At 56.0% G+C, this 27,939-nt stretch overlaps 1 protein-coding gene across 2 annotated transcripts; it reads left to right on the plus strand.

Annotated features, from left to right (window-relative positions):
* Positions 1-1,311: 1,311 nt before the first annotated feature.
* Positions 1,312-27,703, plus strand: AHCYL1 (adenosylhomocysteinase like 1). 2 transcript variants are annotated; one of them, XM_064471775.1, is made up of 17 exons: positions 1,312-1,652; positions 16,453-16,564; positions 16,944-17,087; positions 17,869-17,969; positions 18,264-18,366; positions 18,627-18,721; positions 19,591-19,697; positions 19,777-19,893; positions 20,105-20,168; positions 21,602-21,690; positions 22,163-22,233; positions 22,685-22,779; positions 22,864-22,962; positions 23,541-23,609; positions 24,792-24,870; positions 25,349-25,473; positions 25,615-27,703. In XM_064471775.1, the coding sequence occupies exons 1-17, from the start codon at positions 1,545-1,547 to the stop codon at positions 25,663-25,665; spliced, it is 1,629 nt and encodes a 542-aa protein (XP_064327845.1). In that variant the 5' UTR covers positions 1,312-1,544; the 3' UTR covers positions 25,666-27,703. The 2 variants fall into 2 exon arrangements, with proteins under 2 accessions (XP_064327845.1, XP_064327846.1); XM_064471776.1 differs by having other exon boundaries at positions 25,349-25,469.
* Positions 27,704-27,939: the final 236 nt, after the last annotated feature.

The raw sequence follows: 27,939 nt of genomic DNA on the forward strand, positions 1-27,939 counted from the left end.
GGCCCCCCTTGCGTGCTGCCCGAGGGGTGCGGGTGCTCTCGAGGGTCCCGGGTGGGTGCTCAGCCCTGAGCCCCGCCATGGTGCAGGATGCGGCCCCTCAGCGTCCCTGGCCCCGTGGGGAGGGTGCGGGTGTCCCTGCCTGACACGAAGGGGCCAACGCCGACCCTGTGGCGGGGGAACCCGGTCCCTGGGGGCGGGGGAGGAGGAGGAGGTGGGGGAGGAAGGCAGCCCTGCCCAGGCCCAGCACCCCCAAACAGGGCTGAGCACCCTCTGCCTGGACTGGGGATGCTGGCGGGTGATTCCTGTGGACTTCGGAGCCCCACTCAGCTCATTAATGGGTAACGAGGGTTGGGGAGGTCAGGGACCCAGTGCTGTGCTGGCGCTGAGCCCGGGGCTGCTGCGCTGGGAGGGGCTGACCCGGCCTGGCACCCAAGGGTGCTGGCACCCACGTGGGACCGTGCACCCACCGGGGGCTGTGCACCCACCCGGGCACCATGCACTCGCTGGGGGCTGTGCACCCACTGCGGAGCTGTGCACCCACCCGGAGCTGAGCACCCACCCGCACAGGACCACGCACCCACTCGGGGCCGGGCACGCCCCCCCGGAGCTGAGCACCCCCACCCCGATGTCCCTGGCTCCCGTCCCCCTCTGCCTTCCCGGGCTCAGAGGTGACAGTGGGCCAGGATCAGGCCCGGCACGTCCCCGTCCCACAGCCCTCCACCCGTGCCCCGGCACGCACAGGCCGCATCCTGCTCCTGCCACCATCCTGTGTCATCGGCCTTTTCCCTGTAATTTCTCCATTTTCTTAAATTTTAATTTTGTTTCCCGAATTATTTCCCTCCCCGATTTATTTCTTCTATGATTTATTTTAATTTTTTTCCCTGATTTATTTTTAATTTTTTCCCCAATTTATTTCTTCCCCCATTTATTTCCCCCCGTGATTTATTGTATTTTTTTCTCCAGATTTATATTTAATTTTAATTTTACCCCCGATTTATTTCTCCCATGATCTAATATTTTCCCCTGATTTATTTTTAAATATTTATTTTATCCCCTGAACAAACATAAATATTTTTCCCTGAAAAAAACCCCCACCTTATTTTACCTTTTATAATTTAATTTGGATTTGTTCCGTGATTACTCTCCCCGGCCCCGCCCCGGCCCCGCCCCGGCCCCGCCCCCGGCCCCGCCCCCGGCCCCGCCCCCGCTCGCCGCCGCCAGGGGGCGCCGCTGCGCCGCGCCCGTTCCTCCCGCCGCCGCCGCGCGGCTTCACTTGCCCGGCGGGTGCGCGCTGACGTCCGTGCGCGCTGACGTCACGGCAGGGCCGCCCCCGGCGCCGAGCGCGGCGGCCGCAGTCCCCGCCGCAGCGCCCCGTGAGCCGGCGGCAGCGGAGCCTCCGCCGCGGCACCGGACGGGCCCCGCCGAGCCGGACCGGGCTGAGCCGGGCCCAGCCGAGCCGAACCGGAGCGCTCCCGCCTGCCCGCCGTGCCCCGCCCCGCCCGGTGCCGCGGGCGGCCGCGGCCCGCCGCCGCCTCCTCCTCAGGATGTCGGTGCCGGAGCCCGCCGGCGGCGAGGAGGTGAAGCAGGCCAAGGAGGTGGAGGACGCCGAGAAGTATTCCTTCATGGCCACCGTCACCAAGGCCCCCAAGAAGGTACCGGTACCGGCGAGGGCCGGCCCGGTTCGGGGGGGCAGCCCCCGGTTCGGAGGGGGTGAGGCTGGCCCGGCTCTGGGAGGAGCAGCCCCGTGGTGGGGGGGACACGCTGAGAAAGTGGGGACTGGCCCAGTTGGGGGTGACTGGGAAAGGGGGGGCTGTCGCCATTCAGCGGAGGAGAGGGAGGTCGGTACCGGCGGGGGGGCGGGGACTGGTACCGGCAAGGTGGGGCTGGCCCTGCCTGGGGGCGGCTGGCGCCGGGTGTCGGGGGCGGTGGTGCCTGATGGGGGATGCTGGCCCAGTTTGGGGTGGAACGGGGAGAGGCTGGACGCTGGGGTACAGCCCTGGCCCGGCGGGGGGGCGGTGGGGGCCTGGTTCCGTGGAGGCATGGCCCGGTTCGCGGGAGCTGGGACCAGGTCTGGTTCAGCTGCGGGGAGGAGGAGGAGGAAGGTGGGGAGCAGAGCGGGGGGGCTTGGCTGTGGTGTAGGGGTTCCTGGGGGACAGGGTGACCCCAGGCAGGTAAGGTCAGGGGGGCAGGTCTGGGGACCCTGAGGCTCTGCAGTGGGGTCAGAGGAGGGGGACCTGTTAAATAGGACGGGCTGGCAGCAGTGACCTGCAGATCCTGCGGTAGGTCACCCCGAAGGGTGGCAGGAGGAAATTCGGGGTGTTGAACTCTTCTTTGGGGTAGGGGATCTGTTGGTGCTGTGGGTGGGAGCACCTCTGGGCTTGGGGAAGAGGCTGCCAGAGCAGCCCCCGGCGCTGACCTCTCCTGAGTCACCTCTTTACCCTTTCATCCTTGAAGGCCTTCTTGCAGGAGCTCCTGAGATCTCCTGGTGCCGCTGCCCGTGGTGTAGGTCCTGCTTGCTTAACCCTTGCGGGGTGTACGGATGGCACCGTGGGTGGGCGAGCGCTGGCTGTGCCGCCATAGCAGGGTGCAGGACCTCCACTAACTTGGGTAGTCAACCAGCTTTTAGATGAGTGAGCGTACGGAGACGTGCGTTCCTGCCTTGGTGCGGACCTGCCAGGCTCGGTAACGTGCTGCTGAAGTCCCTGGTCTGGCCAGTGAGGTGGATTTGTGCTCCGAGCGCTGCACGGATCTGCGCAGCTGCGGCTGGAGGTCCCCGCTGTGCTGAACATCGGGTTTCCCCTGGGGCTGCAGCTGCCTGCCTCCGTGCTGGAAGCAAAGGCAAAGCAGTGGCAGGGAATGCGAACGTCCTCCTTCTCTGGGGGAACATCTCTCTTGCCTGCTCCGGCCAGCGGCGGGATTAGGGAGCATCTGACCCTCGTGGAGGGGCTGCTGTCAGGCAGCTGTGTCTGAGGCATCTCTCCTTGCCCAGGCTTATGGCTGCTGCTGGAGAGCAGGGGCCTGGAGGCTCTCCCTGTGACCTGGCCCTGCTTATCCGGGCTGCGGACATAGCCTGGAGGAAGGAGCAGAGGAATGTGGAGCTGGGATCTGCCTCTTCCAGCAGTGGCTCAGCACAGCTCAAACTTGAGGGTTGTTTTTACCTTTTCATTACTGTCATCTTTCTTGAAGCTGGGAGCTGACAGTGCGAGGCGGCAGCTGGCTGATCTGAGAGGGGAGAGAAAACTACTAATCCTGGAGTATCCTGTGGGGCCAAAATAAGTGTTGTAAAAAGAAATGCGATGTATGTGTAGGGGGGAATTGATGCAGCACCCTCAGAGCTAAAGTTTGCTGGTGTCTTCAGGGGGTATGGGATGTTGTTTCACCTTGAATTTGCTGCTGCACAGCCTTGTTTGCACGGTGTGAGGAGCCACAGTCAGACTCGGCGGCTGCTGCAGCCTTTCCTGGCTGTGAGATGATATTAAAGGTGCCCAGAGCGACGCACGACATTTGAGGTTGATAACATCAGCAGTCAGTGAGATCTTGGGGAGCATGCGATGCGGCTGAGGTCAAGGAACAAAATGCTTCAGGCCACTGTTTTCCTTGCCTGGCTAGTTAATGCGAATAGTGCTCGCGGAGGCGTTGGCAGAAGGATAAAAGGTAGAATTGCCCTCCTGAGATAAGATGTTGAGTGCCCCCGGCTCAGAAGCCTTCGAAGCAGGATCGCAATTAAACTATTAAAATGCCTTTCTGATTCAACGCAAGTCAAAGTGACTTTTGTGCTCGCTGCCTGCGGAGCTCTCAGCCTGGTCAGAGGCCAGCAAGGAAGATGGTTGAGAGAGATGATTTACCAGCATCGAGGTAGAGGAAATCGTGGCGTGCTGCTGAAGCAGCTCCCTCCCTGGGTTTTTAGGCTCCTTGAACTTTGCCAGTGCAGTTTGCATAAGGAGTTCGGAGATGGGGAGGGCGGGAATGCGGCCAAGCTTAGTGCAGGCTCCGTCTCCTCCGTGTGACCTGCTGCTGAATAGCTTTTCAAAGAGGGGGCCTTAACTTGTACTGGTGCGTGGGGAAAGAGCCAGCGTGCAGCGGAAGAGCTGGCGTGAGCCCACCAGCATCCTGTGCCCAGCTCGGACCTGGGGGAGTATCCTGGATGTAGCTGGTGGCACGTCGGCCCTGTGGGTGCTGTGGAGAAGTCGGCGTCCTCGCTGCTGTTGGAAGGCTGCGTCGGGGGCTCCCGGAGCGAGCCCGAGCTGCGCAGCCAGCCTGGGGGATCGCTGACGTCTTTGTTTCCTCTCTTGTCAGTGACTTGTTTAAGGTGAAAAAGTGAAACAGCGGGAGGTAAGAGATTAAGAGATTAAATATGATCAACTCCGGATTTAAGTAGAAGCCGACGCAGTCGAGGTGAACGGAGCTGTAGCCTTTCTGCAGAAATGGGGCGGTTTTCCCCCAAGAGCTGGGGTTGCCTGGCTCTGCCGACGCTCCTTTTTCACTGCAGTTTATGGGAAATTGGGCTGTCAGCAAAATAACACCGGCTTTGGTCAGAGTGAGGCGGTTCTTTGGCAGGGAGTGGTTTAAAGGCAGAGGTGAGCGATGCTGAGCTTTCTACTTTCTCCAGTGTGTGCCTTGATGTTGCTGGGGGCGGTTTGGAAACACTGAGGCTTGTGTCTTGCCCAGTTTAAGTGAATGCGGGCGTGGGGATGAAGGGAGAGCTTAAGGGCACAGGTTGTGCTCTTCCAGATCCCCGTGTACCATCACCACTGCATCTGGGCATCTGCTTTTCTGCCTCCCTGGAGGCTGTAGGTGCCCTTGACAGCAGTTGCCTTCCGAATCCACGTCAGCCAGTCAGCAGAGCCTTAAACTCCCAGCTGAGCCGAACCGTGGGAGCGGGCAGGACGCATCGCTGTGCTTAGGGATGGGTGGCAAAGCAGGGGGGCTTGGCAAGTGCTGTCCCTGTCTGTCACTTCACTCGATCCCCATTGCGTCCTTGTCGTGCTGGGATCGCCGTCCGGCGGGCTCCTTCACACCTGGGTGCCGACAGACAGACGCTCTTCGGCCAGATCTGCTTACTCATGCAGCATGCCCGGGGTGTGAAGTGGGGCTAAAGCCTGAAATTTGCTTTCGGGGAGGTGAGCTACAGGGCACCTCCGTGTCCCAAGACGCCGGTGAGCCCGCAGCCGGTGTGTTTGGGTTGGTGCTGTGCCCCTGCGGATGCTGGCGCCGGAGGAATCCCGCTGAGGCTGTGCGGCGGGGAATGCTAATGCACAGCGCTGCAGCTTTGCAGTGGTAGTGAGCCGGAGCGTGCGCTGGCTGACGGGGGTGGCTGGAGATGGGAGCGGGGGAAGGCTGGGGAGAGGGGGATGGAGCCCGCGGGGAGCTGCCCTCCCCTGGGGAGGGCTGGATGCCTTCTCCAGAACATCGTTTCTGCTGCTGCTTTTTGCAGTTGCGTGCAGAGCTGCTCTCCTGCTGCCTGAGCAGGGTCTGACCTTGCTGCAGTCTGCTGCTTCCCTGCCTGCACACAGCCCCTTCCCAGGGCCGGGTTTTCTGCCCCATTTTTCTTAGTCCCGAGTCATCTCAGGTCCCTGCAGCTCTGGCAGGCCGGGTGCTAATAAACCACCTTCCCTTTTGGTCTGTTGGGAGGATGAGACTGTCCTTGTTTGTACTGACAGAGCTCCCGGAGTCGCTCGTTTTTCCTTTCTTTAATTTCAGCCCTTAGACTGGCTGCTCGTAAATCCTCTGCCTTTGTGTGCTTGTCTGGGGCAGTGGCCACCACCTCCTCTCCTGGTTGTTCAGCCAGATGCCGCACACTCGACCGTCTTTGCTTCCTTGCCCAAACCCTCTGCTCTCTTGCTTTCTCGCGCTCCTCTCCCTGCAGTTTTTCCTGCTCACAATAAGATGCCTGGGCTGGGATGAGTTGAAGGGCTCATCCTACTCTGTATGGACCTGGGATGGGTCTGGCCTTCCTTGGGGTGTGGGAAAACCCTAATAAATGAACACGTTGCTGTGGTTAGATGGTCACAGGCTGAGCTGGTCGTATCCTGACCTGTGGTGAGAGCAAACCACAAGGGTGTTTTGAATGGAGATGATTTACTGGGGGCTGGGAGCACACAGGTCACTGGTGGTGCTATGGTGAATGACAGAATCGGAATTATTTCTGTTAGAAGTTGCTCTTGGGTCCTTCTCGTCGCTTTGGCTTTTTGGAGGGCCTCATTGCTGTCCAGAGGGAGGCTTGTCCTTGTGACCCAGCACTACTGCAAGGCCAGAAGATGCTTAATTAAGTTATTGAACTGGAGAGCAGGAAGAAAGGAGGCTTTTGGGGTCTGGCAGACACAAGCCGTCCTCAAAACGATGTACCAGGGCATGTGGCTTTTGCTTCTCCATTCTCATCCTCTTGCAGTTGCGTGAGGCAGGCTGGGTTTCCACTCTGATGCTTGGCCTTTGGAGATGGGAGAGGAGTTGGATATTCATTCTGCCCAGTCTTCAGAAGCATCTCTCGTCATCTTTTGATGGTGTGGGTGTGGAGGCCACCCATCTAAGCAGCGCTGGTTCTCCTGCGAGCCCTGCTGTGCTTGGTGGGAGCCTCCTTCCCATGTGAGCAGCCAGGTCTGGAGCATGGGAAGTCTGCTGGCGGCAGGAGCGCTGTGTTTTCTTTAGGCCTTTTCCAAAATGCAAGATTATCTCTGCTAGGGCCCAGCCTACCACAATACTTTCTTTGGGACCAGAAGAGTTTTCACCCTGCTTTCCAGCCCATGCGAATGTTGGAGCCTGTTCCTGCACTCCCTGTTAGAGGTTGAGGCTGGGGTCTTTAGCTCGGGAAACCAGTTCTTCAAAGCCAGGTTGGAGCTGATCCTTTCGGATAACTACCTGGCTTGATGCAGGGCTTTGTAGGTGAGGATCCTGTCCGTGTTGTTCCTCCAAGGGATCGGTGAATGCCTTGTCCCAGGTGTTTGAGCAGGGGAAGGTGTGGGACTCGCCTGCTCAGAGCAGCGCTCAGCTGAAGAGATTTGCTCGTGCCTGGCTGTGACTTTTATCATCAGGAGTTTCCTGCAGGTGACGTTCGCGTTTGCAGAAGGCTTGTTGCGTTTCCTGCTGAGCCCTTTGATCAGGGCTGCTTATCTGGGGACTCTGACTCACCTTCACTCAGTAGATTGTGGTGACGTTTGAGGTGACTGTCCCAGGCCCTGCCGCTGGCCCTGTGGAGCCGTGGGTGCAAAGGACCTTTTGCTAATGCTTCTGGCAGAGCCTGGCGCTGCTCTTTCTCAATGGGACTGTGGGTTAGGTCAGTGCGGGGCTGGGACCTGCTGTAGGAGCGTCAGGCAGCCCTACCATGGAGGAACATCTTGTTACCATCTCAGCAGGGTATGCTGGAGCCCCTTTCAAAGCCCTGGAGACTTGGCCACCCTCAGCAGCACCTGAACCTGCTCTGCACCGTACCCTTCGAACCTCGGGCTAAGCATCGTCTCGGCACGCTTCCTTGGCGTGGCTAACCCTCGGCAGGGCACGGCACGGGGAACGGGTGCTCTGGGGCATCTTGGCTGATGGTCCAAAGAGAAATCTGTCACTGCGGGTGGTTTTTGAACAGCTGATCTTGTCCAGTGGGCTCCCTGCCTCTGAGAAAGCGGGATGCGGAAACTGGGGCTATTCATGCCTTTAGGAGGCTGCCCCAGTTGCCCTGTTGCATTGAGCTGCTCTAACAGTGAATTTTAATTACACGTTGGGATCAATACGGTGGCCTTGGTAACGAGCTTATTGCTGCTGCAGAATCTGTTTACTTCAGGTTGGTGACAGCCAAAGAACTTAGGTGGCCGAGGACATGATGTTCCAGCTTGTCAAACAGGCTGCATTATAATTCGGGTGAGGCTCCTGCAGCCCTCGGAGGTGGGTACAGCTTCCCCGTGGCTGCCTCCTGCGGACCTGGAGTTTGCTGGCAGGACCTGATCGTGCCTGGCGGAGGAGCTGCCTTAATTCATGAACTGTGATTTGGGTGGGGGTTGTGGAAGCCTGGCTTATCTGCAAGGTGTGGGCGTAGGGAATAGCTTCTTCCAGGCTTTTGCAGGGAGAGAGAAGGTAGGCAGCTTGGAAAGGAGGTTCCTCAGGGCTTTGCCTTGCCAAAATTCATGTTTTGGTGTCCTCCTGCCAGATGGCCTAGGGTTGAGGTTCAACCTGTGTCTGCTGTTTTCTGTCTGCTGATTTTTGTCTCTCTTCCTTTCACCTCCCCACAGGGAGCCCCGAATATCGCACATTCTTGCACCATGGGGAGAGGCTTGCATCCAACCTGGGCATGTTTTGGAGCAGGAACGTCTGGCTGATCCCTGTTGACCTTGGAGCTGTCAGCTTCTTACAGGCACCGCAGCCGGTGTCTCTCCTTACTTTAATCAACCCCTTCTCCAAATATTCTCTGAGCTCGCCATCCCCGCAAGGATGTCACTTCTTATCCCTCCTGCCCCATTTAAGAGAAGGGGGCTCAACTGAATCAACCCTGTCTGCAGGAAGGGGTCGGCTTTGCTCCCACATCAGGAGTTGGTGTCCGGGAGGGTGATGTTTGTCCATCCTGGTAGTGATTCCTCTGAGTCCTGACCAGCAAATAGCCTAAGGTGAAGCCTGGGATTTCCTTCCTTCCTTTTCCTCTAACCAGATGTATCAAAAGCAAACTCTTTTCCAGAGCTGAAAAGGGAGTACGTTGGTGAATGAGAAATGGGCAGCTCTAGGTGATGCACGTGTGGAAATACCACTGTGAGGGGCTTGGGGGGATCAGCCAGGGCTGGAAACATGGGGAGGAGGTATTTCCAGTTTTCTGACTGCACAGCTGTATTTCCTGGCTCTTGGGGATGTACTGTAAACAGGCTGCTCCGCTTTCCATGCTGATCCTGCTGGGCATTTTCCCTTAGAGCCGTGGTGTAGGGATGGAGGGTTTTCTAAGTGTAGGCAAGGGTAGCTGGAGCCTTGCCTGGGTGGCGTTTGCTGTATGGGTCTCTTGAAAGACCAAATGCTGTGATTCTGCAAGCCAGTTCTCAGGGAGAAATGAAGGCAGGTGGGGCACGTGGGGTGCTGGGTAGACTGGTTCCCGCCCACCCCCCAAAACACGGGGACTGCTTTAGTATTATAGGGGAGAGGTTTGGGGTTTTCAGTTTGGGATTTTTTTTGTGGCTAACCCTCGCTTCAGACCCCTGTGGTGGAGCTGAAGGAGCCTTCTGACAGCACTTTTAAGTGTTCCCTTGGCCTTGTACAGATGTGGTTATAGGGGAGTTTTCTAATTCATTTAAAAATTGATGCTGATTAAAGATGATTCCCTATCAGCTGCGACACACAAACACATTTCCATGGAATCCCAGCTCTGAAGCAGCCAACCGGCCCATTTGAAGCCGTTAATCCTTGGTTTGCCCCACAAGCCGCTGCAAATGATTTAACCCACAGTCCTGTCCTGTCCATACAATGCTCCCAGCAAGGTAATTCCAATTAATAGGAATTATTCTGTTGCCCAAACATGTGGTGTGCCACAAGCGCACGGCTGGGTGGGCACCACGGATGAATCAATAGGTGAGAAATCTGGGATGTCTTTAAACCGATTGCTTTTCATACTGTGGGAAGCAATGTTTGCCCACCCGGGTAGCTGTACTGGGTTGGTCGCGTTAACCTGTGAGTTAACTGCTCTTAAGGATCCCAGGTATCAGACTTTTGCTGTTCCTGCTGTGAAGGAGATATCCCTCTGTGTTAAAGCCGGGAGCAAGCCTTTGCCTCAATTCCTGGAGTCCAAGGACTAGATGCCTTATCTGCTGGTGGGGAGCTTTCCCTCTGCACTTGCTGGAGGCAGTGCACCTTTGACCTCAAGGTGTTTATAAGGCAGTAGTTATTCCCAGTTACTATTTAACAGCTGGGCACTCAAAATCACATTTATTTTATTTAATCCCACCTTCTGTTTATTTTTCCTTTAACTAGCATTTATAGTGATTCCCATGATGACTGAAATTTTGTGGTAGTTTCCAGCCTATTAACCTTTGGAATGGGCTCATTTCTTTCCTGGTGTTTCTTCCCTGCTGAGCTTTGGGATTCATGTGAAAGTCCTTAATTCTCCTCTTGTACTCCCAGGAACTTGATTTCATGTTTCTCCACCCCGCCGCCAAGTGCTTTACCCAACCAGCCCTTCTCCGCCTGTGAAGGATGGAGGCTGGTATCAGGGCTTGGCCAGTTTACTTTGCCAGGACCTCAGTGCCCTTTATTTCCTTGTCAGGAATGGTGTAAAGGTTTCCAGGCAGAGATCTGGCTGTGGTTCCTGCTTGGGGAGTTGGTGGGGAGAGTGCCAGGCAGGTCTCTGCCTCTCCGGGGAGAAAACCTGCCCTGTGAATCACCCTGAAAGAGCTACAGATCCAGGCAGCACTGGATTCAGCACTGATCGTGCTTCGATCCCCAAAGCAGAGCAGCCCCCTTGGACAGCTCTTCCCAGCTCTGTTGCCCGAACAAAGCACTTTGAGGTTCCTTCTAAAAGTTTAGGTTAAGGGAACCATCAGGAGAAAGTCCTCCTGTTGCAAAGGCCACACCTGGAGCAGAAGCAGGTCCTGTTCCTCCATATAACTTCTCCAGCCAGGGCTGTGATGCATCTAGCTCTCCCCAGGGCCCTCAGTGCTCTGCCAGTGGATGTGGAGGATCAGAAGATGCCTGCTGAGTGCCCGGCTGCCGACCTGCTCCTCCAGCATCCCTGCAGCACGGTGGGGCTGAAGCCGTGGGCATTGCTAATGCCAGACCCCCTGCCTACGCCCGGCCTCGGGCTCTGGCGGGGGTATCGGTTGCTGCTGAGCTGATTTGAATTGGAAATGTGGTTGTCCCATGAGCTTGGTCGCAGCCTCGTGTGAATTTGTGCAGCTGCTTGTCATCTAGGTGTGTGCTGGCTCTCTTGGCCAGAGCTTGGAGGTGGTTTGAGTCATGTAGCCAAATCTGCCTCAAAAATCTCCCCTTGCTAGTTGTTTGGGGGTGGGGATGGTGAGTGGTCAGGGTGGGAGCCTCACTGATCCTGATGCACCCATCACTCTGCTCCAAGTACCTGATTTTTCCCCTTTCCTTCAATCCTAATGGGATGCTGTGGTCCGGAAATACCTCTCCAGGGTTGGGTAACCTCACAGGAGAGGAACCTTAAAAACATCCATGTCTGCTTTCCTGATCTCCACCCCAAAAGTAGACGTGTCCTGTCGGGTGGTGGAGCTGGAGCTGTGTCCCGCTGCATGCCAGAGGGCGGGGGGCCGCGGCGAGTTCCCCATCCCTTGTCTAGACGCTGTCCTGTGGAAGGCTGTGGGAACAGGCTCAGCTCTCCCAGCCTGGAAGCGGGGCAGAGGGGCTCTGAGGACAGCAGCAAAGTCCTCTAAACAAACCAAGCGCCCTGGCACGGCCACGCTCGCCGGCTCCCCTGGCCGTGGTGGGACTGCTGCCAACCCGGGGCCAGCGTGGGGAGAGGCACTGGGAACCTGCAGCGAGCCAGCTTGGGGCTACTCCAGCCCGTTGTCCCAAGGGGGACAAATGTTGCAGGAGGCTGTGGGTGGCTTTGGGGAGGGCTCTTTTCTCCTGGCTGGGAAGCGTGGGCTCCCCTTTGGAAGCCAGGTGGCTGCAGGAGCAGAGCCCAGAAGAGTACTGCCCTCAGTAGTCCTGGTCTCTGCTGCTGGCTTTCTGCAGTCAAGGGAAAGGTCCCAGGACCCTGGATCCTTTCAGGCTTTCTCCTGGGAGGGCAGAAGTGGGTTACGCAGACTTTCTTGCTTTCCGGGCAGTTGGGTTGCTGCGAGAACATGCTCTGCTCCGATTTTGCTGTTTCTCCCTGGGCGACTGCACTGTGTCATCAAGTCCATGGATGTGGTGGAGGAAACTTGGGAGGCTGGAGGGTTTGAGGTGGTTGGCTGCTTCCTTCTCATCTTGGGTGATGTGCAGAGCCTACTCTTGTACCCTGCCCCAGTTACTCTAGGGCAGAAGTGGCTAAAGCCACTTGTAAGGGTGTAAAGGGCACCTTTTTTTTACACCGCTGTGGGTGTGCCATCACTCACGTCCCTAATAAAAATAAAAATAAAAATGGGGGGGTTGCTAAGGCAAACGTGGTGGTGGTAAGGTGGGAGTCTGGAGCTGCTCCCTGGCACGTGCCCTTTCCCCTGTGGAGCCTGCGCCTTGGTGAACCAGGTCAGCACACGGCCTCAGGGATGGCTGTGAGTTGGTGGATGCTTTCCAAATCATCCTCCTTCTCCTCCTCCTGCAGCCTCCTCCACTGCTGTCCCCCAAGGCTGTGTGGGATGCAGTCGGGGCTGTGTAGCACGGCAAAGGAGCTCGAGCATCCTCTCTGGAGCTGTTCAGGGCATGGAAAGAGTTTTAAAATTAAAAGTGGGGTTGCCTTGTGTGAGAGGGAAGTGCCTGGCTCAACTGTGCCCGAGCTAAAGCCAGCTGGATTTACAAAGACCTCTGCAGCTTAGAGGTGGCGGGGAGGGGGGGAACTTCTCTTACTCGGTAAGCCCAAAAAGCTGCTCTCTAGCCTGACTGCTGGGGAAAAACGCAGGGTAAACCATTGAGGATGGCACACCCAGCAGTCACGAGCTTCCAGTTCATTTAGATGGTAGCAGTCCAGATCTGGAATCTGTTTGCCCTTCCTATGTTGTAATAATTAAACAAATGAGGCTGTATGTGCTGGGGCACCTGTGCTGCTGGGTTCGGGACTGCCCGGCCAACGTCCCGACATATGGGCAGGTACCCTTTAATGTCAGGAGAAGCTCAATGAAGCTGACCGTTTATCTTCACGGTGGTTTGGGGATGCACCAGGCAGTGCAGCTGAACAAGGTGGCTGGTGTTGGCCTGGGGAGAGCCCGGGGGTCCCTAGCACCTCTTTTGACCCTTTATGGGATGCGGTGCTCTATCAGCGAGGATGATGCTCCTGCATCTCCTGCCTGGCCAGACCTAGTGCCTGGAGGGGTGGTTTGAGCTGAAAATGAGCGGCTGTTGTTGGGAAGAGTTGGATCTGCAGGAGTGGGCATGGTTGCGCCAGGTTTCGCAAGGGGAGAAAATGTACTTCTGGCTTGGCAGGTGTGAGTGAGAGCAGGCAGCGTTCGGCACTGCTTTGCGAAAACTTGGCAGGAGGTGTCAAACCCTGGTGTTTTCCTACAGGGCATCTCCCTCCCCCCAAAAATCCCCTGCTGTACAAGCGAGGAGCCGCTCATTTGGCACAGGGCTCCACCAGGACCCAGCCCTGTCTCCTCCTGTAAGGGGGTCGCGATGCTAGAAACCCCCCAGCTCTGCTTCTGTGCAGAGAAATCAGTGCTGTGTTGTTTTGCCTCCTTGGTCACGAATTGCTGGGACGAAGAAATATTTTCCTTGTTCTAAAACCCTTGTGCTCCACCCAGTTGGAAAAGCCTCTTGCAGCAGGATGAAGTTTGGGATGTGATTCGCGATCGTGCTCTCCGCAGCTGGACGGTCCCGATCCCGGTCCCCTGTCGCTGCAGCCAGCCCGGCTTCGGTCAGCTGCAGCCGACTCATGTGCAGCCCCCGGCCGGGGATACCGTTCATTCAAATTCCCATGACAAGCTGAGGGATTACGAGATTTTCTCTGTCGCCTTAATGCAGCTAGAGAGCCCGGCACGTGGAAGGTAATGTGGCCGACGGTCATGCACGTCGCGGGTTGGCTCAGTCACTTTGCCTGACCGTGGCACCCGCCGTCCTCCCTCATCTTCCTCTCGGCTGGTTGCCGGACGCTGCGTTAATTTGCTGGGCTTGGAGGGGGTTTGATGTGCGAACGGTTCCTTCGATTCGGAAGCTGCTTGCAATGTTTGATGATAATTTTAGACAGGGCAGATTTTGCTAAGCTGCGGAGTTCAGATGAGCTCTGGTAAAGCCACGGCGGGGATTACTGTGGTTAATTCAGCGCTTGGTTTCTTTAGCGGTGATTTTTTTTTTTCCCCCTTGAATTCAAACCCCCCATTTCTAGAACTGCTGTTTCTCCTAAAAAGTGGGACCCCGTGCCTTGGAGCTGGCTCGACACCCAAAGCCGGTCCCCCAGTTGTCTTGCTGGTGTGGGGATGGTGTGGAGCTGGGGAGCGCAGCAGCCCTCCATCCCCACCCTCTCCTTTCCCATCGCATCCCAAACCAGCTTCACTCCACGAGACCATCCAGGCGGCACGTTTCACTGCAGGGAAGTGTTCTGGCCCGGGCTTCCTGTGTCCTGGATGCTGTAAGCAAGGACAGACACCCACCTGCACCTGGGCTGGAGCAGCAAAGCCTGGGTTATCTGGGTTTTTTTTCCCTCCTGGGTTCAGCTTTTCCCTGGAAACCTTTCCCTGAGATAGAGAAAATTCCTCAGCTAACACTTTAAGCTGTTTTAATGCCAGCAGCTGTTTTATGGGGCACGTTTACACCCTCTAGTTTGATAAGTTGCCAGAGGAAGAGGTGGGTGCGAAGGGGTGGAAATCTTGCTGTTCTGAAATTGCTGATCTTTCCCCCGACCCTGGAAATGCCCATGAGCAATAATGCTGGCACGGAGGTGGCCCAAGCCTTTCTCAGGCTGTCTGGGGAAGATTGATCCAAGCAACAGACCTTGAACAAATTCCAGCAATATTATTCCTTGGCTGGAAAACCACTGTGCCTGCCATCTCTGGCCCTGCACCTTGAGGGCACTGCTGTTACCTGCCTGGTGTTGCTTGGAGAAGTGCTTCTGCACCTCTTATCTCTTGGTACCAGCTCTGCCAGCAGTGCTGCGGGTTATGACGCCCTCCAGTTCCTCCCTCTGCACCAAATGACCTAAACCAGTAGCAAAACCAAACCTCCAACGGCATTTAGCATTCCCATTCCTTCCACTAGTGCAAATTCACACAATTTCTGTCAGAATTGCACGGATCTGCTGGGAAGTCTGGTCTGGGAAGCAGATACCAGGCATCCAGTATGGAGGAGCTGGCTAAAAACCTTTTAGCAGCAGCACCCACAAAAGTGCCTGGGACGCCTGCCTGGGTGTGGTAATGGACTTGATCTGGTGCAAGCCTTGTTCCCCGAGGGGATGCTGGAGTCACCTCCGTCACTCCACATCACCCCGCCTGTCCTCCCTTGGGCTGACCTGTGGCTTTCATGTCCCTGTTTCCCCTCCTGAGCAGAATACCAACACTGCTTCTGGCCCATCGGCTGGGTTCCTCCAGGAACCGTGGCTCCGTTTTACAGCCCCAATGGCCATACTAGTGGTGCAGATGCTCCAGACCCAGACTGTGCAGATCCCTCCTTTTTGGGATGGATCATCCCAACCAAGTAGTTTCATTCTTCTCCCTTTGAAGGCTGTTTCCTGCATCAAAGCTTTCAGGGAGCTTTTGGGATTGTTGTGGCATGGAAAACCCCTCCTTGAGGCCTCTGTGGCCTGTCTCTTTCCATCAGCTTGATTTCTTCGGGACTCTTCTCGAGGTCTCTTGGGTCCGTGGGGATGCTTTGTTAATCCCACTCCCTGTGATGATGTCTCATCCCTGTTAAGTGGCAAAATTAAATCCTGCAGTGACGTGATCAGAGGGAAGAGGCCGTGCTGGGGCTCTTTGTCGGGGTCTCCTGTGTGGCAGCCTGCCAGGGAGGGGGGCATCAGGCTGGATTTGCTGGTGCTTTTCCTAATTCCCTTTCATCTCCGTTGTCTTTCTCTTGCAGAAGCAGCAATAAGGCTTTTTGCTGGCTGGTCACATGGCATGAGTGCAGCAGCTGAGCATTTTGGGGCTATTTTTCCCCTCCTTTCGGCCCAACACACTTGAATTTGATGAGCCGGTGGTAGGTGCCGGAGCCCTGAGTTGCCTCTGGCCGAGACAGGAAGGAGGGGTGGCTGTTTTAGGGTTTCTCTTACAATGGAAACATCTGTAACACAGAGGAGACTGAAAAGCAATGCAATGTCAACTACTTTTTGTTGAAATGTTCTCTCTTGCTGGTTTTTTTTTCCCTCCTGCTTTTAGCGTTGATTTTGGAAGGATGTGCCATGTTTTTAACCTGTGGGAAGAGCCTGGAAGCACCAGGGATCTGAGTTTCTGCTGGGACCACCCCAGCTTTCTCGCTGCTGCACTTTTGGGGCAGAAATCAGTCAGGACCGGTTGAGGTTGGAGTTGGGGTCTGCCTGCGCAGGGCTTGTCTGGAGGGCTGCACGGTATTTGTGTTGTACAAGCAGTCTGACTTCCTTGGAGGAGCCTCAGGGAGCCAGAGGTGGGCTAAAGGGGATGGTTCAACCTCACTGGTTGCTTTTTTTTCTTTTACCTTCAGGTGTTAGGCGTAAAATCTGTCGTAACTTTCTGGGGACAGATGGTCAGGCAGAGGAGGGGGTTCAGCTCTTTGCATCTGTAGCCGCAGATCTGTTCCGTGGTGTGTTTGGTGATGCTCATTTCTGCGACTCCGGCAGTCAAGGGGGACTGAAGGGAGCCATGGTCCCGTGCAGCCTGGAAGGATGATGTGCTGTAAGAAGCACCTGCTGATTTAGCACTTCTCTTCCTTTGCACTCCTTAGCAAATCCAGTTTGCAGATGACATGCAGGAGTTCACCAAGTTCCCAACCAAGACGGGCCGTCGGTCCTTGTCCCGCTCCATCTCGCAGTCTTCCACCGACAGCTACAGCTCCGGTAGGTGCTGGGCTCCTTGTCCCTGCCTGGGCCTCTCCCAAATCTGGCATTGGTGCCGCTGTGGACGCGCTGCTCACACCGTGTCTCAGGGTGCTCCATGCTGGTGTGTTGTACTGGGATGCAGAGGGATTAATACTGGGGGTTCCTGACGCTCAGGCATTGATTACCCATTGATAACCCCGTCAGTTCTGCGTTGTTATAGGGAGCAAGAGTGCAAAATTCCTTTTGGACATTGGCTTTCCTTAGGAGAGTTGTAGTTTGAGCCATGAGTGGGTGCGTGCGTGAAAGCTGGGAGGCAAAATGGAGCAGAAACCTGAAGGGTGGGAAGGTCCCTGGACTCCTGAGACTTGGGGTAACATGCATTCCTCTCCCGCTTTAGCTGCCTCCTACACGGACAGCTCTGATGATGAGATGTCCCCCCGAGAGAAACAACAAACCAACTCCAAAGGCAGCAGCAATTTCTGTGTGAAGAACATCAAGCAGGCAGAGTTTGGGCGCCGGGAGATTGAGATCGCTGAACAAGGTAACAGTGGAGTGTGGGGCTTCCAGCCGAGTGCCGTGCTCTCGGGAGACCAGGAGCTGAGCCGTGGCTATTCCCATGCTACAGCCTCGGGATACCCTCTCTTCCCCCCCCCGAATCAACAGATTATGTGGGGAAGAGCTAGACGCGACAGCAAGCGTTAATGATGTGTGGCATCCATTTTCTAACAACAGCAGGGCTCTTGCAGGGTTTAATGTTCTGGTGGCTTTGGACGAGAAACCTCAGTGGGCAAGGATCTTGCAACGCCTTCAGAGACATGAAAACTGACAGTCCCAACCCCTTCCCCTGGGGCTTGTGGGATGCTGAGTTACCATTTCCAGTGGGGTGATTGGGTAACTTTGCTTTCGGGCTCCTCTTACACAAATGCTGCCAAAGCCTTAGAAGGGGAAGATAATCCAGGCCCATTTAGAGCAGCTCGTCCTAGATGTGGCGGCACTGTTTCCATCTTCAGGTGCTTCTCCACGATGCTGTTCTGCTGCAGGGCTGGTGACTGCCCTTAGCTGGGGCACGTCCGATGCCTGCCTTGGGCAGTGCCTGTCCCAGACTTCTGTTGTTATGTGGTCAAGTGACACTGGTGCTGTGGTCCCTTTTTGGCCAGACCTGCTGGGCCAGGGATGAGGAGTTTTCTCCCCAGCTGTGTAATGACTGCAGCAAAAACTGGGGCTGGGTGTAGCCTGGGAGACCCCAGAAAGGAGAGCAGGTCTGGCAGAGAGGGGCCTTTCTGGACTAAGCCGCCATTAAAACCCCTCTGTTCCTTTTGCAGACATGTCTGCTCTGATTTCACTCAGGAAACGAGCTCAAGGGGAGAAGCCTTTGGCTGGAGCTAAAATTGTGGGCTGTACCCACATTACAGCACAGACTGCGGTAAGTGGCTGCTTATTCGGGGCATCTGGGGTAGGAAAGACTATTTCTCCCCGGGGGAAGAAAGTCTCTTAAGTTTCCCAGCTTTGGGCAATTGGAGGAGGCACCTTCACTTTTCTGGAAACATCTTGGAGAGGTTCTGCTGCCCACATTTCCCCAGGGCAATGTTTGCTGGAGCCAATCTCTGTTGCAACGCTGCCTGTTGCGTGAGGCTGCGCCTGGGGTCCTGTGCCACGCTGGTGTGCTTGTGCCCATCACCGCTCCCTCGGGGCTGCCGCTCACCCCGCTGTCTCGCAGGTGCTGATCGAGACGCTGTGCGCGCTGGGAGCGCAGTGCCGCTGGTCTGCCTGTAACATCTATTCCACCCAGAACGAAGTGGCGGCTGCCTTGGCAGAAGCTGGTGAGTACAGCTGAGCCTAGGGATGCAGAGCCCTTCCAGCCCCTCCCGGCTCTGTAGCCTTGTCCCAGCCGGCCAGTTTAAGGAGTGGTTTGGACCACGTATCTTTTAGGCTGGGATAAACAGGTCTGATCCTGTTGTGGACTGTGGTTTGATCTCTGCACGGCCCCTCTGCCCTCCTGTCTGTGGCTTTCCTGAGCTGGCTGAGCAGGAGAGAGCTCTGCCAAATGTGGCAGATGCCAAGGATGCTCCTCTTCTTCTAGGTGTTGCCGTGTTTGCCTGGAAGGGGGAGTCGGAGGATGACTTCTGGTGGTGCATTGACCGCTGTGTTAATGTAGATGGCTGGCAGGCCAACATGGTAATGACCCTTCTTCCAGCCCTTCCTGCTTTGTGGAGTGGTCACTGGGCATTCCTCACCCTTCCTGCCCCAGGGCTGTTCCTGGGAGCCTGCTGGGGCTACCTGAGCATCTGCTGGCATTGCAAAGGCCTCTGAGCCCCTGTTAAACTGGGGGTCCTGGAGAGCGGCAGCCAGCGCTGGGTTGGGCCCACCGTGGGCATTGTGGGAGCTATAGAAAGTGTCCCGAGTTGGTACAGCCTGATGGCAGCTCCGGCAGGAGATGCTCCCATGCCAGCGAATCGAGAAACTACAGGACCTCTTTTCCCACGGGGTCAGCCCTATGTGAGCTGCCCTAACCACTCCCCTCAACACAGATCCCATCCACCCTCTCCCAAAGAGGCAGTGGCCTCTTCAGGGGACCTTTCCCTTGCTGAAAGCAGATGACGCCTCTCACTGCCTTGATGCATGGTCCGTGATCGCTAATGATGCGATAGCATGGGCAGTGGGCTGTGACAGCTCCTGCAGCCTTTCCTCTCAACTGTTTGCTCTCAGCACATGAATGTTGTGGCGTCCTTCTGATCTCGGCTTGTTTAGTTAGTGCTGCCTGTGGTCACGTTTCCAGGCTGCAGAGCAATAGCAAGGGCAGAAAACCCTGCTAGGATCCACGAGCCCCATGCAGGGGGTAGGAAATCCTCTGTGTTTTGGAGGAGACTTCGAGCTGCTGGCAACTAGGTGAACCCAGGAGTCCTGACCCCCAGGCCTCTGCCCAAACAGCCCCCCATCAGTGCCTGAGGATACTCTCCATCTCTTTTTCCCCATCCTGTCCCTTGTGGGTGCTTTTCCCAGTGGAAGGCCTGACTGCTCCATGTTCTTCCTTGCCTGTTCTCTAGATCCTGGACGATGGCGGGGACCTGACCCACTGGGTTTATAAGAAATACCCCAACGTATTCAAGAAAATCCGAGGGATTGTGGAGGAGAGCGTGACTGGTGTGCACAGGTGGGAGGTTTAGGAAGGCTGATCTGGAGATCTGTTGGGTTGCTGCTCCCTGCTCTGACCTGCCTTCGTCCTCTTCCAGGCTGTACCAGCTCTCCAAGGCCGGCAAGCTGTGTGTCCCAGCCATGAATGTGAACGACTCTGTCACCAAACAGAAGTTCGATAACCTATATTGCTGCCGGGAATCCATCCTGGACGGGTGAGTCCAACCCTTCTCTCCATCCAGTCGCTCTCACACCACTGGGTTTGGCTCCAGCTCCCCTTGAGCAGAGATTGGGCTCTTTGCTGCTTTGCCCTTGCTGTGTGCTTGCAGGACCTGGTTTTTGGGGCTCTTGCAGCAGAGCGCTGCCTTGTGCCATCAGCGGTGCGCGCTTGACTAATCCCAACACAGGTCTCTCTCTGTCCCCCAGCCTGAAGAGGACCACGGATGTGATGTTTGGAGGGAAGCAAGTGGTGGTTTGTGGTTATGGGGAGGTGAGTTTCGTAAGCGGCAGTCGGTGGAGCTGTGAGTCAGTCTCCCCCTGAGCCATCCTTCCCCTGAGCTCAGCATCCCGCTTCTTCCCTGGACAAAGACCGTGTGCCCTTGATATAGAGTAGATCAAACCTGGTGAGCAATTACCAGGGAAATGTTGCTAGAACCTGCTGGGAGGCTGGAGATCAAGCATCAGATTTCCCAGTTTGCTTGCAGATTAGCTGGGCTGCAAATATGACAGTAGCTGGGAACGCTGGCCTGAATTGCAACTACTCATGGGTGCTTCCATCTGCTGTCCCTGGACCGAGTTCAGCACCCAGCCCGGCTGTCACCGAGCCTGTGGCAGAGGAGGCAGAGGGGCAGGCTGCATCTCACTGGTGGATAATGTTCTGGCAGAGGGGAATCATATCACGAACTTGTAAGTGATTCTGCCCTGGAAGAGTGCGGAGCTGGGAGCTGACACCTTCCCTCCATCTGTGCACTGTCTGCGTGGGTGTTTATCTTCCCGCGCTGCGAAGGGCCTGGCAGTAGCTGCAAATGCTCTTCCCAGCAGGAACACTCTTAATTTATTTAGACACCAGTGGAGCCCAGCTCTGCTCGACCAAGAGGCTGCCGTCTGATTCTCCAGCCATGAGTTGTGCTAGGAGTTGTAATCCCCAGGGCATGTCCTGAGTTTTACTGGACTTCTCCAAAGCAAGGGAGTCCTTCTACCCTCACTGTTTTCCCCTTTGGATGTGGGTTGGAGTCCCAGTTTGCCCTGCTTGGCTGTTTTCAGTAGACCTGAGATCAGAGGTGGGTGATAAGCGATGGTGCTTCTGGAGGTGTTTCTTAGCTGGCAGCATCTTGCTGGTCAGAAAATGGGGCTGAGCATCGGTACATGCAGGTTAGCCATGTGATAGTGTGGGTAAGTGGCATGGAGAGCCGGACTTCTGTTTAATTTTGTAGAGGGGAGAGGGATAGAGTCAGAGATACTGTTGCAGGAGCTCTGCTGTCCCCCATGCTGATGCAGGGGGTGTGGGATGCAGGATCTGTCCCCTGATCAGTGCAGGAGAGCTCTGAATGCCAAAGAAACCCTTTGGCTTAAAGGCAAGTAGGGGAAGTGCATGCTTGTCCAGACTGGCTTTAATCTCCCCTTGGAGGAGAGCTCGGAAGGGCGCCTGTGATGCCGGGGGCTGCACAGGCTGTGAGCGTGTTGGTTTTGGAAAGCTTCTGCCAGCTGGTGGCTGTGCTGGAGGGCTGGTGGCCTTGGAGGGGGAGCTGGGCTTGCGGCAGAAGTGCCACTCGCCAGGTACATCGCTGAGCTGCTCCTGGCATCAGGCAGATGGCAGGGATGAGCCTCTCCCAGCCTGGGACACGCTCGGGCTGTTTTAGGAAAGGGCTTGTAGCACTCGGCGCATCCCGTGTTCGGCTTCACGCTGACGCTTTGTCTCGGCAGGTCGGCAAGGGATGCTGCGCCGCTCTGAAAGCCCTGGGAGCGATCGTCTACGTCACGGAGATCGACCCCATCTGCGCTCTCCAAGCTTGGTAAGATGTTACATGCTGCTTGTGAGTGTCTCTTCATCTGCTCTCTGGCCTCCTTTAAACCCTGACAGAGGCTGAAGCACAGCCAGGAGGATCTGTGGCTCATCTCGGAGAACGTATATCTTGTTGGGTTGCGATGGGGAAGGGCTGGGGCAGCTTTCAGGGCTGAGAGGTACCAGGCAGTAGGCACCAGCTGGCTTGGGAAGGCTGCTTGAGGGTTCATGCAGGGCTGGCTGAATGCTCCACACATCCCCTGGCTCCTCCAGCATTTGTGAGAGCAGGTTTGATACTGCATCCTTTGCACAGCCCTTCCTCTTGCACCTGGTGTCCCTGGGGTGTGGAAGGATAGCCTGGCTGCTGTGTGAGCAGTTCAGAGCCGCTGCAGCAATACAGCGCTGAGATCCCTCCTGGCCTGGGGCAGAGGGGGAACAGGCTTCTCCTCCTCATGGTGGTCCATCTCACCCTTTTTTGCCAGCATGGATGGATTTCGGGTGGTGAAGCTGAGTGAAGTAATCCGTCAGGTGGATGTCGTCATCACCTGCACAGGTAGGGATGGAGCAGGTCGTGGGTGAGCCTTGGAGCAGGCTGAGAAGGAGCAGTCATTCCCAAGCGGGTGTCCCAAGGGCTCTGGGGGCGTTGGGATGGGGGATACTTCACTGCCATGTGCCGCAATAGCTGCGCTCTGGCAAGAGCTTTTCCTCCTACCCGCCAGCCTGCTATTTGGCCACAGTCTTCCTCAGCCCCTGGGAGGAGGGACGTCACAGCCATGTGTTCCCAGAGGTATTTTTGGGTTTCCTAGGGCCTGGTTAATTTGTGGGACCACAGATCAGCACTCAGCCCCTGTGTTTCTCTGTTGTCACAGCCAGTAAGGCTCTCGTTCTGGTTGTAGTTATCTGATGTTGCCCCAAGCTGAGCTTCTCTGACCCGAGTGCCGGGAAGGAGAAATCAGAGGGTTTATATTTCCACTGCCTTGGGTTCATCTGTGCCCTCTCTGCAGGAAACAAGAATGTTGTGACCAGAGAACACCTGGATCGGATGAAGAACAGCTGCATCGTGTGCAACATGGGCCACTCCAATACCGAGATCGATGTGGTGAGTCTGCCTGCAGCCTCGACGGCTGCGTCCACTCCGCCGTCCTCCCGCGATGACTCCAACCTCTTCCTCCTGCTCTTGCAGACCAGCCTCCGGACCCCGGAGCTGACCTGGGAGCGGGTCCGCTCTCAAGTGGACCACGTCATCTGGCCGGACGGGAAGCGGGTGGTGTTGCTGGCTGAGGTGCGTTGAGAGCTGTGCCACGACGTCGCTTTGGGCAATCACTGCATGCCAAGTTTGTAACAGAGGTTTAACCAGGTGGAGAAGTGCCGAGACGTTTCGGACCTAGGAGGAGGCTCAGAGCTCAGGAAAGGGTTTCCTGATTTTTAAAATTTTCCTTTTCTTGAGGCAGGGAGGGGTATCACGTACCACATGCAGCCACAGAGATGCCATCTGGTTCCGTTCTTTCGAGCCGAGAGCCTTCCCTATCAGCCAAACGCCGTCTGCTTCTGGCCTTGGCAGGGTTTCCCACGCAGCGTACCGGCTGGGTGTCTCCTCTTCCCACTTGAGCTCTCCTGGCAGTAGGAGGGCCTGGCTCTTTCTAGGGACCACAAAATCTCTCTGCCTTAAAGCTGAGGGTTAGGGTGGAAACTGAGGCAGAGTTTGAACACTCTGGTTATGTAGGTGGCCCTTGAATCACCGTGCTCTCGTTGCCCCCTGCCCCAGGGAGGGGGTAGAGGTGAATTCTGTCTTGAGACTTGATTCGGTTTGGCTTTGGGGACAAGTTCAGCTCTCTGCAAACTCCTCCTGCTGTCTCCTAGGGCCGTCTTCTCAACCTGAGCTGCTCCACGGTTCCCACCTTTGTTCTCTCCATCACAGCCACCACTCAGGTCCGTATGCCGCAGGGCTGGGGTGCGAGGGGTGGGGGATGCTCCAGGGCCTTGCACGGGCCTTGGGGCGGGGATGGTTTGGAAGAAGCTGGGAACACACAGTTGGATGGGTCCTTGGGATGGCACCGGTCCCAGAGATACTGTAGCCCCCACCTCTTGGCTGGGATGTGGTTAATGATGATGTGAACTTACTACTTCGGTTACAGCTGGGAGAGAGCATTTAAATGAGCCAGGCTTTGTGGCAGAGCTCCTGCTGTGCTGTAAGCCACTGTGCTAGGGCACAGGTTTAAGCTTATCTCAAAGCAAGGCTTTTCTTTGTCTTTGGACTCTTGATTTCTACATCACTTAAGAAAAAAAAACAAAACTTGGGGTGAGTTTTGGGGATCTGGAGGCCGGTGGTTAAAATGCTCCCCAGCATCAGTGCCAGCTCAGCTGGGTGGACGCTGTTTGTCATGACTCTTGCCTTTCCAAAGAAAATGTTGATTAAATTTGGCTCCGATCTGAGATCTGCAGTTGGCGCTGGCTGCGCAAGCAGCCGAGGCTGGTGCAGCCCTTGGTTGGCGAGCGATGGAAGAAACCCACCGGGCTGGAACCACAGAGGGACTGCGATGGTGGGGGAGGACAGCCGCGCTAATGGTGGGGACTTTCCTTATCCTCACACTTGTCAGACCAAATGGACAGGGACCAGGCTGTGTTTTGGACCTTGCGCTCAGCTGCGTGAACTGGCACTCGGGGGAGATGCAGTTTTATTCCTGCCTGAAGCAGTGGCTATGGCTTTTGGAGCGATGCTGCCAGCTTAAAATGAGCAATCCCTTTATTTCTGCGTGACGCGGCAGCCATACGGTTTAAGAGAATTAGAGCTGCTCCCCTCCCTTCTCTCCTCGTGTTCTGGTTTTTCCCGGGGCGTTAAGCCCAGGTGCTGCAAACAAGCTGGGTGACGTCTCATCTCCCATCTCTCTGGTCCTCCCCCAGTGGTGGTGGGATTATGGAGACCCAGAGAGGGATGTACCCTTAGGTGGAAGCCTTTCCTTCAAGGCATTTTGGAAATGGTTTCCCCCTCCCTCAGGCTCCCAAACACTTACCTCTGCTGCCGAGAGCTTTGTGCCCCTGTGGGTGTTCAGTGCTGCCCGGCTTGGTGGCCGTCCCTGACTGTCCCCGGGCTGTCCCCTGTGATCTCTGCAGGCTCTGGCTCTGATTGAGCTCTACAACGCTCCTGAGGGTCGTTACAAACAGGACGTGTACCTGCTGCCGAAGAAGATGGGTGAGTGAAGGGAACCCAGACTGACTTAATGCCCTGGGCTGCTCTGGGCCAGCGGTTTTGGATGTAAGGAGAAACTCAAACCTGGGCTGGACAACACTCAGGGAGATGAGGAGTTCAGGGAAGCCATCAGAGGCAGCAACCTTAAAACACTTGCAGGTTGTTAGATTTATTGTCCTTAATGTTCCGCAGCGTGGCAGGCGTTCCTTATCCTGCAGACTTGTTGCTCCGAGGCTTTTCATGCAACCCCTGTGCCCTTTGGTGCACATCTGGCCCTGCTCAGCTCCGGGGCTTGGGCTCAGCTCTGCCGTAGGCTTACCTGAGAGTGAATCCATGGTGCTAGATAGCAAGGTCTGCCTGGCCAGACCCAGTATGGTGCCCTGGCCCTTTTCGTGCCGTATGAGGTGTTCATGCATCGTCTCCTTGACAGTGTAGTGGGGGTGTGCACCCCTGATCCCCTCTTTCCTCTCCCCCTTCCCAGATGAGTACGTCGCCAGCTTGCATCTGCCTTCGTTTGACGCCCACCTGACAGAACTGACGGACGATCAGGCGAAATACCTGGGACTCAACAAAAACGGGCCTTTCAAACCCAATTACTACAGGTCAGTGCTGGCCGGGGCAGGGAGCCGCCGTCTCCCCACCCAGTGGGTGCTGTTGGGGCACCTCCTTGTGCTGGGACAGCATCAGCTCCCAGGAGCTGTGTCCCCAGGCACCCACGGCCTCACTGTCCCCTCCCTTCTCTTCTAGATACTGATGGACCATACCCATGAAGGACCAGACCACACAAGGCAACATTAGAGAGATTATTTTTAAAGATCATTTTATTTTGTTTTACCTTTTTTCTTTTTTTAAAAAACCAACAGAGAAACCTGTTTTTACATTTATGAGTGTGATTTTAAGGTCACTCTTTTTTTTCCTCCTCAGTTTCACCCTTTTACGTGATCACATCTCTGTCTGATCTTGGCAGACAACCTGGGATTCGCTTCTTGCTTTCATGTGGCTGAAGCCGCTGGTGGCTCCCAGCTCTGGCTCCCAGAGAGGGGTTCCCTTTCCTGATGTGCCAAGGGCAATTCATTCCCGCAGCAATGTTTTTGGTTTTGGTTTTGTGGTTTTTTTTCACCTTTCCAGCCTGTGTTAGTCTCGGCCGGGATCCCTGCAGATACGGAGATGCTGTTCTATCTTATGTTTTTGTTTTTGTTTTTTTTTTCTTTGTGTGGATTATCTGCAACTTCTAAATTGCCTTAAAGAGCCCAGTTTTAGCTGCTAGATCAATGCTCCTAGCGCTGCTTGGGAGCAGAGTGGCGCCTGCTGGCCACCTCGCGAATAGGTGACTGTCCCCAAGTCTGGCCCAGGTCCCTCCGTTGAGGTGACCCAGGTTTGGTGGCCACTGGCCCGGGTTTGGTGGCCGGCCGGGTACGGGGGAGTTCACTGTTTCAGGGTGCTAATCTGAATTTGGACGGGGGTCACTTATCCAGCATTATCCTCATCTCTCCTAGGTTTTTTAGCCAAACTGCACCTTAATTGAGTTTAAAATATTTTCGTTTGGTTTTTTTTTTCTTTTTCTTTTTTCCATTTTGATCATTAAAGAGACGTTTTAAAGGGGGGGGGAGCATTGGGGATGCAGCTGCCTGCCGAGTCTGGGTGCTCGCTGCGTCCGAGCGGCCCCATCTCCCACTGAGAAGCACGGGGTGGTTTTGAGGGTGTCTGGGTTGCTTTTTTTTTTTTTTTGGGTGTGTGTGTTTCACTTTTTGTTTTGAGACGGATGCAGAGATGAGCCTTCCCCATACCCCAGCCTGGGCCATCTGTGCCACAGACCCCTGCGCAAAGCCCTCGGCTCCCCGTTGCTGCCCCGGCCCTCGAGCTGGGCTTTCTCAGCTCTTCCCTGCCCTCTCGCAGTGCGTTTCAGCCGCTCTCATCGCCTCGTTCATCCCTCTCCCCATCCTCGGTGGTGACATGTTTCTCTTTTCCATCTCTTGGAGCCTGTCCTGGGATGGGGGGAAGCTCCTTGCAATCCAGTGAGGTTTCTCTTGGCTTTTTTGTCCTCCCCCCCCAATGCCTTTTTTGTCCCCCAGCCAAGGCCAGAGCATGGAGGGAAGGAGGTCCCCCGCTGCCTGCCCTGCCTGCATCTCCTGGTACACGGATAATGGAGATGCTGCGGTACCCACGGCCGGGGCTGCTCCATCACCTCCGGGCCCCCCGTCCTGTGGACCAGGGATGCCTTTTTAGTGCTGCCCTAGCTGGGGCCCTCCCTGGGGATGTTCAGGGTTGGGGGTGCCGCTGCTTCCCCCAGGGGTGCAAAGCTCCTTCATGGGGATGGGAGGGATGCTCGTGTCTTTGATCGCCCTCCTCTTTTCCTCTCCATCTCCTACTTTGACTATTCCTCTTTCTCACCCTGCCCGATCTCCTCCTGGACTGTCACTGGGTCGCTTGCTCTCCCCACAGATTGTGGGGATCACCTGCCTCGCAGGGTCCCCGTCACCGTCCCTGAAACTTCATGGGGGACTCAGGCCTGGCTCAGGAGCCAGGATGGGTGTCTGCAGGGAGGCAGGGAGAGTGTCCCACCTTCCCCCTGAGGGGACCCAGGCCGGGACCCTTGCATTTGGGGGTCATGGTCCCCCCCTTTCCCATCCACCTTAGGGTCAAACCTCGGCGTAAGGGCTCCATCTCTGTATAAGCCATGTCGTGGGGGGGGGGAGCCCGGGGATGGCGGTGGCAACGTCGGGCCGGGAGGGAGAGATTTATTTTGTATATGAATGATTTTTAATGAATGCAATATTAATCCTTGCAGATGAGCAATAAATCATTAAAGTCTAATTAAACTATTAGGAAAAACGAAGCGCTTTTGCTTGTGGGCAGTTTATTTGGAAGAGCCAAGCGACTGTAGACCCTTGGGGACCCTGAGTTGCATCAGAGCCCAGGGCCTGGGATCGGATCTGCCTTTGGCCACCTTGAGATGGGCTTTAGGCCCCACCAGGACCCTCTGAGCATATCTGGGATCCTGAATTTTGGGGTCTGACCCCCTCTGGGACCTTTCACTTGGGGTTTAAACCCCATCAGGTCCCTTTGTTGGGG

This window comes from Phalacrocorax carbo, chromosome 23 (genome assembly GCF_963921805.1).
Source record: "Phalacrocorax carbo chromosome 23, bPhaCar2.1, whole genome shotgun sequence".
NCBI classification, from domain to species: Eukaryota; Metazoa; Chordata; class Aves; order Suliformes; family Phalacrocoracidae; genus Phalacrocorax; species Phalacrocorax carbo.